Genomic DNA, 12,230 nt, shown 5'->3' on the forward strand with positions numbered 1-12,230 from the left:
TGGAGTGTTTAAGACAAATGTTCTTGTAATATTTCTATATATACAGAATATGAAAAGGCAACGTTGCACTCATCAACACTCTGGCTGACCTATGACACATTCTTCAGCCACTACAGTAAGTGTCTTAACTTAAAAAGCACCGTTTTGGCTATCCGCCCTCAACGGTCATATTTAAAACCAGAAGCTGGATTCACTTTTTATGTTGTAATTGAGAAAAACAGTTTCCCAGTCTTAAAAAAAAATATCTTGAAAATCGGTTTAAAGTTTAATAGTTATCTACTGAACCTTTGTTACTGATGATAAGGTAACAAGATTTAAAGATGTACAACTGCATGTCAAAATTCAGCTAGACTTGCGTAGGATTGGCACCTGACAACTCCCTGACCCCCAGTCTGCCCAACTCGTTGAGGGAAAAAGAGAATTTCAGCTACTTCTCAGAATATAGGGAAGCAAAAAGAAACATCTCCAAAACTTCGTAAAATAGCTTATATTTTAGATTTGTTACATCTCTTTTACTCTTAGGTTATAAATCAGAGACATATTTAAGATCCAGTTTCAGATTCAATGAGCTGCAATGTTATCCAAGTGAGCCAAGCAGATCAGAAATCCTCAAGACAAAGTTCAAAAGTCATTTCCATACAGAAAGTTCCTCAACTGACAGGATAACCCTTACACTGAAATCACTTACACTGCAGTGCGAGAACCTCTTTTGCCCTATATTCCCTCTTGCTTTCCCACACTGAGGCACAGAATTTGCCCTTGTTGGTAGAGGAAACTGCAATTCTTGTCATAGTCATAGGAGATTTTCAAGCACAGGAAATAAATAAAATAATAAATAAGTTTACATGTGTGTGTTCAATACATGTGCTAGTGTTACACTTGAACCCTAATACATGATAAACTTCGGTGGAGCCCAGCAATCTAGACAGTACAGAAGCACACAACAAGTAACTGTGCATGAAATAGAAACGCAGTATCATTCCTACCTGCTTTGTCATGCATTGGAAAGGATGTGGCCTGCAAAGTAATTCACACACTAGACAGAGAATTAAAATATTTTCTTTGAAAACATCCCTCAATTTTTCTAAATGAAGCTGCAGAGTTATTTTTGGTAAAGGCTACTAAAATCTTTCTCACTCTCTTATCCCTCCCTTTAAAAAACTTAAAAGCTATTTAGAATTATACAAGCATGGAAAATTCCACGTGTGCAGATAATTGTACACATTCTGTCAACATTTTGGCTTGCTTTTCAAACAATAAAGACCTTTGCAGGCACTATGTCAGTTTAACTGTTTTCCTACCTGGCACCCAAAAAACGTAGTTTACCCTTTCCAAATTCATGCAACTTTTTCAAATTTGATTACCAACCCCCCCTTCCAGGTTGCTATATCACCATTTTTTAAATTGTTATTATATTTATTTTTAAGTCTTTGTGCTCAAGCCACAACTTGCAGTATTACTATAATAAATGTATCTGTGTCAGTGAGCATAAAGCGTCTGAACTGGTTTACCAAAGTTACGTGTAGCATCTTTTGTACTGTTCCTTTTGATACATTATTTATCAAATTTAAAAGGGAAAGCTGCTTTCACTTAAAAGTACACAAAATACCTGCTTCTTTACAAACGCTTCCCATGCTGAACAAGCATTCCATTTTTGCGTTATGCATCCAATCCACTCAAACATTTTCTCCCCTAGGTTTGTATTTTGCACATTATGTGAAGTCATGTACACAAACTCCTTTTACATTTGATGTGGATTGGGGCACAATATGCCCAATTCGATCAAATCAGTCCGTGCAGGCCATTCTTTCATGAAAGTAAGACTGTGGTATACCACAGTATCTAACATGACTTGCATGGGGTTTTGTTTTTATTCAAGTTGTTGTACAAATGTTATGTCTGCCTCTTTGAAAGTAAAAAGAAGAAAATAATTTTGTTTCTTTTCTTATTAAATAGCACCAGTGTTTGGAATATTAATAGCTGTTTAGAGGGATGGTATTTTTAGCCTACAGAACAGAAATCAATTAATTCACTGACTTCTTTCTTGACCTTTTTCCTGAAGAAGACCCCGTAATAATTAAGCAAACACACCTAGCAAAAAAGGTTGCACACACAGGAAGTTTTTTTTGACATTTTTTCTCAGAATTTCTTAAAGAGGACACAAAAATCTGCATAACCAGGATAACAGAGTTTCGAACCCACAACATTACCAATAGCCATCACAGTCTGTTCTCCAACTGAATAGTTTCTCAGAGGTATGAAACGTGAGATAGAAACCAATGGAAGGAAGATTGAGAGCCAAACAAAGCAAACCCAGAAAAGATATCAAAACCTTACGGCATTTCCCTGTTTTCTCAACTTCATCTCCAGCTGTTTATCTCCCACAGAAAAAAAAGCAGCTAATTTTATAATAAAAACCATCCAGAATTTGCCATTGAAAAGAAACCAGTCAGCAAGTGGCAGTCAGACATTATCAGTATCTCAAAACCCATCCTAAATTATTTTGAAATGCATGAAGTATTCCAAAATTAAAACTGCAATCATGGTCCTTAGAGTGGCTGTGTAAAGTTACCCACAGAAGTTCAATCTATTTACATTCAAGATATGTCTGCTACTACTCATCTGTACTGTGATGCATGAATCATCTGTTCATCTGGGTTTTAAAACATTTTAAAACTAAATAATTAACCAGAGAGCTATGTGGATATGCAATAACAGTAAGTGTGATGGCTTTTGTGGTACCGACGCAGTATACTCTACAACTCGTATCAAAAAGTTTTATTAATTTAAAAGATTACCGTTAGCATAAGGAAGATGAATGCAGATATTCCTAGAATGAGGATTTCTTTATTCCCTTTGCTTTCTGCATGCAACTTGCGATAATACGGTCCTATGAGGTAAGTCTTTATAACAAGACATATAAGAAAAACAGCAGCCAGAGAAAAGAGAATTTGGCCGATCAGTATCAGTATTCTCAGTATTTCCTTGAAAATGCTGGAAGAGAAGAACAAACAGAACATTTCTTTCAACTGCTCTCTTGCCTCTAAATGAGTTTCCCTTAAGTGAAAAGATCTAATTCCACAGATGTTCGAAGTTGGGTAGCTACAGTAAGATATTTCAATACATTAGCAAACAACATGAATATTAAATCTGCTGAATGCCTGTCAATCTCTTTTATAGAATAGAATTTACTTTCATGCTGGTTCAAAAAAATTTTTGTTGATTAATCTTCATAGTAAACCATCAGAATCAATAATTCTATCCCTCAGCCTTTGACAAAAATGTCTTAGTAAATAAAGGGAATAAAGTTAAGTCTGAAGAAATTCTCTTATTTTCAACAATAACGATTTTTTCACTACAAATTTTAGTTTAAGAGTGGACAGGACTAAGGTAGCTAGAGCAGAAAGAATATCCTCATACAACATGACAAATACAAATAGTAAAGGGAACTTGGAGAACAAAGCCCTATTTTTCAAGGAGCTGACGTTAAAGGTAGAGCCCTCATATTCATATTTGAGATCTATATACTAAATTGGAAGGGGGAGGGGAAGAGATGAACTTTATTTTATTTTTTTTACCTGGAGGATGTGCTCACTCCTGCTTGGATAAGTGTAGGCATAACAGCTATAAATAAACCAAGCTGCACGTCCTGCATCACCAACATGCCAAGTAGTACGCTGCTGTAGTCAATATCTCCTGTACACCAACAAAGCAGTCATGGAAACATTTATCAGAATCTATGAATGCTTGCAGAAATCTAGAAGTGTCTTAATCAAATGGAAGCTATGTATAGCTCTCCATAGGGTGAGGTCAAAGTATTCTGGTTTTGTTTTGTTTCTCTCCACCTCCCCAGTAGCTAAATCAATATATATGTTAATAATATAAATGAAATACTCATACGAAGCTTGACTTTGCTTTGCAGTTAGGCACCAGTTACACATTTACTGAAACTTCTTTACTGAAACTTAGTCTTCAAAATAACAGGCGTATCTAAGTTAATGAGCCAGTATACATAAAACACAGACTTTGAATTTATGCATTGCGGTATGAATATTCTAGAGAGAGGGAAAACAAAAACACCTTAATGCAGTATGTATGAGACAGGTTTAAGGGGAAGAACAGGTTGGCCAAACGTTTGAGTGGAAACATTTAGGAGCCTTTGGAGAAGTTAGTAACCTGGCACTTGAAAGTATTTATTTGAAGAGCTGCAGTCTTTGAAAGACTACCTGAGCTGGTCTTAGTTTGCAGGAAGAGGTTGTAAATTACTTAAGTCAAACTTTCTGCCCCACTGACTGACTGGTAGTAACGGTCCAACCTAGTAATCTCTGAAATAGCACAAGAATTCCAGAGCTCCGGCAAAGTTAAATCTTTTCATGCAGAGTGTTGATTGGGCCACACTGTCATTCTCCAAAGAGGACTGGCTACATAAACAGCAGGTACACTTCATAACAAGAATATACATAACACTGGCCAGTGTGAAAAGAAGATGATCCCTTGCAAGCTAAACAATGTCTTTTGTTTCTCTTGCAATATTACGAAGTCCATTTCAATGAAATTTCATTGTAGATGCATAAATATTTGTCATACATTGATTTAATACATCAAACATTTAAATCTTACTTACCTTCTTTATCTCCTCGAACAGTACCTGCAAGAAATCTTGACACCAGTGGTGTGCTCGATAAAGACAAACAAGTGGAAATGAAGACGCTTTGTGTTGGTCTGATTTGAAGCAAGTGTCCCCATAATAAACCAAAGGCAATCATCAGAACGGTCATGTAGCAGGGTCCTTGCAAAGATATTTTCCATACCTTGGGAAGAAAACAAGTTCTTGTAATAAAGTCTGATACATGACAATGGTTTTTCAGTGCAAATAAGCAATTAAAGGTGCATGATTAGGGGCTGCAGTGCTGGGCCACTGACATAAACAGCTCTCATCATACACATCCTGAAACTCTAAAGATATTATGCCTAGTAGATAATATTCTGTGCCAGAACACTTATTACCTCATGAAAGCTCATTACGTAAATTCCCATAGCTCACAGACCAACAAGTTAAGGGTCAAAGGTCCACTATGGGTTGAACTACATTAAAATCAAATGGAAGACCAGTTATTTGGTATGACTCCAAGGGAAAAAAAAAAAGACACAGTTAAGACCATCATAAATACCAGCAGCCCACTCCATACTAGTCCAACACACGATTGTGAATTTGCTTGCACACCAGTAACAGTTTGCATGCTAAGATTTAGAAACCTCTGACTTACTGACTTTTATCTTTGACTTTAGGTGGACTAAAAATAGCAGAGTGGCTGAATGCTCATAAACTTTAACACATTTCAGATAAAGCTTTTATAGTCTGATGAACTCACAACCATCAGTTTAGGAACAAATCATACAATGAAACTCTTTAAATAGATCTTCACATATTTTGCAGCAGTATTTTCCACTGTTAAAATTCTAGCTGGTTTTATGAGACTCTTTTTTTTTTTAATTAAGACCAAAAGAAACTTGTACCTTTTTGCTGAATCCCGATGGCCACAGCATGAATTATTCCAGATTGTGCTAACATACTTGCAGAATTAGTTTATTAGCCAGTACAGCATGTATCATCAATTCAGTATGCAGTACTTAACAAACTGATTTTTTTTTTTTTTATTACAGGACTGGCAAACATCACTGGACACTCCATAACAGCAACTGCATGTTACTGCATGTTAAAATAAAGCAGAGATGGATTGCCATAAATTGTGTGAGATTTTTCTACCAATCAAACTGTTTTACTAAAATGAAGAGGAATAGCAAAGTTTGTTGGAGACACTGAATAAATAATGCATTCTATTCTTTCTAGAGAGTTAAAGACAAAAACGCCATATTTGTCTTTGCAAAATTGTACAATGTTACAATAGTATATTACAGAGAACGTGTAAAGATCTGAAATAGAACTGGTAACTTGAACATTAGCAATTAAATTCTGCAATATAGAAATATTATACAGAAATACCTTTCTTAATCTTTCAGGAGAAAATTCCAGACCAACTAGAAATAGAGTGAAGAATACACCGAACTCTCCCAATGTCTCCACCTGTACAATAGACTTTTAAAAAGGTATAAAAAATATTAGTGCATATCAGTCTACACATAAAGCAAAATGTAAGTATACTCACAAAATAAATAGTTTATGTTTCCATAGGTAGTTCACTCTCTGGTCATATGACACCAGGAGTTCCCTCAGCACCTTTAGGATTCAGAACACCACCTAGCTATTACTAGATAGTTAGGTTGGGTAGGGCTGGTCACCCAAAAAGCACAGATGCTTTGAGCTAGGAAAGCTTGCTTGCTTGTTGAAATTACATAGGTTGCTTCATACATAAGCTATTAAACCCCCAAGGCTTCTGTTCCAGAAGTTACTTCTGGCTAGTTACTTAGTGGGTCTACTGGTACAATTATTCCAATGTACTGTAGCTGCTGTTCTACTCTCCATCCTATAGACTCCATGAATCCATCTCTCAGACAAGTATAATTGCCTGCCTTTCTTCCTCAGAGAGAAGGACGCAACAGCAAGGGAAGTGGTTCCTTCTCAGAACAGGGAAAACACTTTTTTTCTATGCATTTATAGTCCAGAGCAAAAGAGGACAGGCTCTACCATCAATCACAGCGAAGCAGAGATGGAAACTATCTTTCCCCAAGATCAGGATCTGCCTGCCTCCAACACTCTTCCTACATTCCATGTTTTTATGAAATGCAGAACAAAGAGAATATGCACAAGAGACCCAGTCAATAATAACAGTATCCAGAGGAGTACTGCTTAATCACAGCTCCATAAGAAATAGGCAGCTCAGAAAGAAACCCTCCTAAAGAAATCTCCCTCATCTCTGTTCTGATCACATTATCTTCCTCAGCATAAGTCTCTGAAAATTCACTGTTGAATCTTTCTAATGCCAGCCATACAAACTTGTTTCATAATCTTAAGCGGGCAAGCGTTCCAGACCTTCTCAACCCATCAGTTACGTACTACACAAAGGTTATTATTTAATCTCAGTTTTAGAAAAATACAATTTTGAAAGTGTATTTTTTTGACCTTCCTTTCTGATACGAGACTGAGAAAAATCCTACAATTTCTACTCCCTTTACTTTTGAGCACAATAATCAGTTTCAACAAAAGCCCACGTCAGAGCAGAGGTTGCAAAGGTAGCAATTTCCACGCAGCTATGTGGCTATCAACATAATAGACACATATAACTTAACCTGACTTTAACATCCAACCTTAACACTTGCTCTGTTTTGCCTGCTGGCCAAACAATCTGTTAATGCACACCAGAACACTAATCAAAACGTGCAGCTTCTGGCCAAACACAGCCCACTGGTTCTCACTGAGCTAGTAATCCGGCTACACGTGACGGAGCTAAAAGGCTTCAAGCAAATTCAGGAATGCAGGCAGGGAAAAGAACCAGGGTTACTAGGAGGGATGAAAGAGCTACAGAGATGCAAAATAACTCTCTAGGAAGCCAAGCTATGCTACTCAGGAATCTACTTGTTTTAAACACTTCTTACATGTTAACGCTGACTTTTTGCAAGTTTCTGAATATTTGATATCACTTAAATAACTTGGCTCCCAAATGTAATGCTTTATGATTAAAAGCAAACAGGCAAAACTAAAACAAACAAACAAAAACAAAATAAAACAAAACAAAATAAAAAAATAAACCAAACAAAATAAGCCTTTACCTTTCACTTTCAACAATTCTTTTATATCTTCGTTACATAGGAGAAAACAAAAAAAGGTCCGCGCTTGGGGATTTTACTTTATTTTCTAATATGTTTGCAGCTGGATATACCATTTTTTAAGCTACTGTTAAAACATGTCAATAAATTATATCAGTCAAGAAGCAGCTTGCACACTTACCTTGATGCTATTTAATCCTGATGGTCCTAAGAGTACGCCACAGATGATATACCCAAACATGGTTGGCAATCCTATTGTTGTGCACAGCCAGCCACATGGCAAAGACAACATTCCTATCGTCACAATATCCTAATGTATAAAATTTAAAAGTATGTTAACATAAAGGATACACAATTTTGTGGTGAAATTAAAGACTCTGATCCTTCAAAAGAGAAATGGCACTGTAAAATTAAATGTAGAATACTCTCCGTGAAAACAAAACACAACTTCAGTAAACTAACCTGAACACAATGTCGAAGGTATAAGCACTCCAGTTTTGTAGATAAAACACTCGAGGTACTAACCTTAAGTAATTAGTGCCTTGGGGACTTCTCATTAACTTATTAAATATTTTAAATACATAACAGGAATTATACAGTTTCCTGGGGGCTTCTGGAATGGTGGTGGGGGACTGACACTTTACATAAAATGGTGAAAAAAACACGATGGTGAAACAGATCCATTTGGTTTAAAAAAAGTTTCCCAATCCTGTTATTCTTCATGAAGCACAAATATAATAAAAACTGTCTATGCATTTTTCAGCTTCCATTTCCCTACCAAAAGGCATAAATACATAAATTATCTGTAGTGATAATATGCAAGTGGCTTACGAGGTACAGCAGTAGCTTGCTTCAACCCTGTGCAGCCAGGCAGAAAGAATGCTGCCCCAAAGGTGCAACAAGTCACGGCAAATACAAACAGAGAGCATCCGTACGGTATCACAATCAGTCTTGTGAAGACTATATTAGGATTAGGAACACATTGGCCAGATCACCAGCAGAAGGGGAAAATCATGAATGCTAGGGGTAGCTTTAGAGGGAAAAACACTGAAACTTTATTCAACCCCATCAAGCAGTTCCGGCATGCAAACTGGTGGGACTAAGTCTGATCAAAACAAATGGCAAGAGTGTCTCTAAAAGGATTACCTTTATGAAATGATGATCAGCACGAGGAATGGTTGAATCTCTGGGCTTGGTAAGGATATACTGATTGTTCTGGGAATCAATAAGCATACTTAGACCCAAGTCATCCTCCACTTCTCTTTTTGAAGCATTTCTTTTGGAGTTGGCTTCGTCTTCTTCCACCCTTAAAACCGCTTCAAAGTTAACACCTCTTACCTGTAAGGAAAAGAAGGAAAACAATAATAAAGAAAAAGAAAAGCAAACAAACAAAAGACACTTGCATGTCTAGGAAGCCTATAGTAAAAAGGAAAAGACTATTAGCTGTTCTTGAAGTTGCTCCAGCATTTGTTGACAGTGACTAAAAATACTAGTTCCTTCTTAGAGAAATCTTTTCAGCCTCTTTATCAAAACTTGATGTCCGTAACTGAAAACACTATAACTTACTTTTCATTTCAAACAATGAGGGGTTTTCCAGACCTACTTGCTAGCGGAATAATGCCTCTTCAGCCACATTGTTCAACTAAAAAATAATAAGGACAGGGCTTCAAAGTTGCAAAATTCCAATTCACGAATCTGAAACAAATTCTGAAGATTGCAGAATTATTTATAAGTGTGATATATCTAATTCAAACATCAGCTTTTTCAGGTGTCCGAATGAGAGACTGACAACCATTTTCCTTTTATATATTATGAAAGTTATGTTTTACTCACTTTTTGCCTGCAACCTGCCTTTTTATATCTATTCCGCCTTCGCTTCCCTGAGCTCCCCACTTACCAGACTATTTTGCATTCCGGAATGAAGTCTCCATTGCCAAGTCTAGGAGACCAAACCACATTTTCATGTTTTCAGCTGATGAGAAAAAGCAAGAGCAGCTGCGCGCCACGTACATGCAAACTATTCTCACAGCATCAGAACAAAGAAGTAAAGCTTCCCTACAGTCAGCAAACAAGAACTGTTTCTAATCAGAATACACAATAGGTTCCCAATCCTACTGTTTTTCTGTCATCTTCACTCCTGATGCCCTTGTTGCTACTACAAGGAAAACCAAAACAGAGCTTAGAGCATACTGTTGAATGCTGGCTTTGTGAATTAAAATACACTTTACTCGGATTTTCATGTAGGAATTATTTCACTGTTCGGTGCAGTACTTTGCCTAAAAACAAAACGCTAATAAACCAACATCTGCTCTAGTATTTTCTTGGGAATTTAAAGTTATGACATCAGTGATAACGTACAGTAAACAGAATTACCTTACGAAATACATCAGCACTGAGGCATCTACTTTGAAGATCTGGAATTCTAAATTCACATAGAGTTTGCTATATGTTCCTTTGTACTTGGTAGCTTGTGTATATGGAATCTGATCAAACCTCTCTGTATCAAAATCAAAAATGTATCAAAGATCATATAAAAGTGATGCAGTCTATTTCAGAAACGGTATTAGGAATAGAGAGAAGATTAAGATTAAGACTATTATGAAAAAAATATTTTTTCTGTGTAATATATTTAGAAGTCATGTATTGTGTGGATATTATGGTGCATTTTTACTTTTACTAAAGAAAAGGGAACTGACAAAAGACAGACTATGCTCAGAGAGTGAGAGTAGATGGCACAGGTTCAGAGGTGCTTTTAAAAAATACTAAGCATCTGAGGACATAATAGAAGACAACAATATTTGTGCACTGTTATATAAAACACCCTTTCAGGGATTGTTGTTTTAAGAAATAAAATCCTGAAAAAAAATGTTTTCTCACTATGTAGGTTAGCTCATATTCTATTTTTTTATTTTTCTCCATTACATTTCTCTATTTGATTATATCTTTAATAAAGGCCTTTGCATCCTTATCAGATTACTGATGATTCTATTAGAACTTCTTTGTTTCCGCATTCCAGCTTAAGAGAAAATATTCTAGATATTCCTCACAAAGATAGAGATGCAAATAGTCCTCTAGTTTGCATTTCATTATTCCTTTTGTTTCATGAATCGAGATATAAGAAAAACAAAAGAGATACATTGGAGAAGAAGGATGCACTGGGTATTTTTTGCCAATGAACAGCTATTGCACATTCCTTTAAAATGTGCCGTTATACCCCAGTATAACAGAAGAGGGCACTCCAGCAAGATCTTCCCTACCCTCCGCTGGTGCTGCTAGGTAGGATTACCACTAGGTGTAATTGTACCTGTCTGGTGCAGGCAAAAAGCTACTTTCACTTTCTCTCAAGCGAGTACAATTAACAAAAATGGCCTGGCCCTTTCCTACAGAGTTTTTTTTCCTCCTCAGCAGAATTCACGGACTATGCTTGCCTTGGAAGTTGAGCTGCAAATCAACAAAAACCTTTCAAGAGCAGAAGCCAAACAAAAATTTCAGTCCATGCTTATAAAGAGGATCAGCTCAGAGAGTCAGCTTCTGAGAAAAGTGCGATGGGACGCTGGGATAATCTGATGTATTCCCAGCTCCAAATACACACAGCCTTACCTGAGGGTATGTCCATCCTGCAACATAGAAACAACGAGCAATGCAAATGGTGTTAAAAGCAGAGAATGTGGGAAGCTGAAGAATGCAACACCACAAACACATGACAAGCCCTTACCTTGAAAAATACATCTTTTCCCAGATTGTGAAAACTAACTGCAAGGATTCTTGTTCTCCTATAGCTTCCTCAACAAAATGAAAGAGAAAAATAAAACTGGAGACTATACTTAACTCCATATCCTGCAAAGTCTAAATACCACAGTCACGGAGTCCTGCAAAGTCTAAAAACCACCATCACGGATATGTCGTAACTCTCACGAGCTGTGTCAGTGAGATGGAATACACTTATCACTGAAAGTGGCAGCCGCAGGGAGCACTTTCAAACTACAGCAGAGAAATCATTAGCAAAGAAAATAATGATCCCTGTTTGGTCATTCCTAAAAACCAACTATTTTACTACTAGTTACATTCTTCTCTTGAAAGGGAAGCAAAAACAAATGTCAAACCAACGTTTTTTGTTTTTTTTTATAGTTGTCACTAAAATCCTAAAAACTATCTAATACAAGAGAAGCACTCATACAATGCAAATATCAACTTAAAAATAAATACACATGAATGAAAAGACAGTCCAAAACATCACTTACAGATTTGTTGTCATCAAAGGCGTGCTCTTCTATTTCTTCCTCCAATCTGTCAGCTGCCTTCCTGACGTCTTCAAGAATTTCATCAAGCATTGACAGGCTTTTGTTTTGATGCTGCATGTTCTTAAGGGCCTCAACCTGATGCTTTTCTGCTGCTAGGAGTTCGACATATTCCATTTCTTCCTGTTGAATTTTACAACACAGATAAAGTGCTGGCTGGGCCTTTGAGCAGCAAAACATTTAACATAAATGTAGGCTTCTTTTGAT

General features: G+C 36.6%; 1 protein-coding gene across 1 annotated transcript in view; it reads right to left on the minus strand.

Moving 5' to 3' along the window:
* Positions 1–12,230, minus strand: part of TMCO3 (transmembrane and coiled-coil domains 3) — a 29,643-nt gene that overhangs the window by 11,446 nt on the left and 5,967 nt on the right. The window contains exons 3-9 of the mRNA XM_013197485.3: positions 11,967–12,146; positions 8,872–9,063; positions 7,907–8,035; positions 6,005–6,097; positions 4,625–4,811; positions 3,579–3,696; positions 2,799–2,994 (exon numbers count right to left, since the gene is read on the minus strand). Of these exons, the coding sequence (XP_013052939.3) occupies positions 2,799–2,994; positions 3,579–3,696; positions 4,625–4,811; positions 6,005–6,097; positions 7,907–8,035; positions 8,872–9,063; positions 11,967–12,146 (1,095 nt within the window). The remainder of the gene's footprint in view (positions 1–2,798; positions 2,995–3,578; positions 3,697–4,624; positions 4,812–6,004; positions 6,098–7,906; positions 8,036–8,871; positions 9,064–11,966; positions 12,147–12,230) is intronic.

Source organism: Anser cygnoides, chromosome 1 (assembly GCF_040182565.1).
Source record: "Anser cygnoides isolate HZ-2024a breed goose chromosome 1, Taihu_goose_T2T_genome, whole genome shotgun sequence".
NCBI lineage: Eukaryota > Metazoa > Chordata > Aves > Anseriformes > Anatidae > Anser > Anser cygnoides.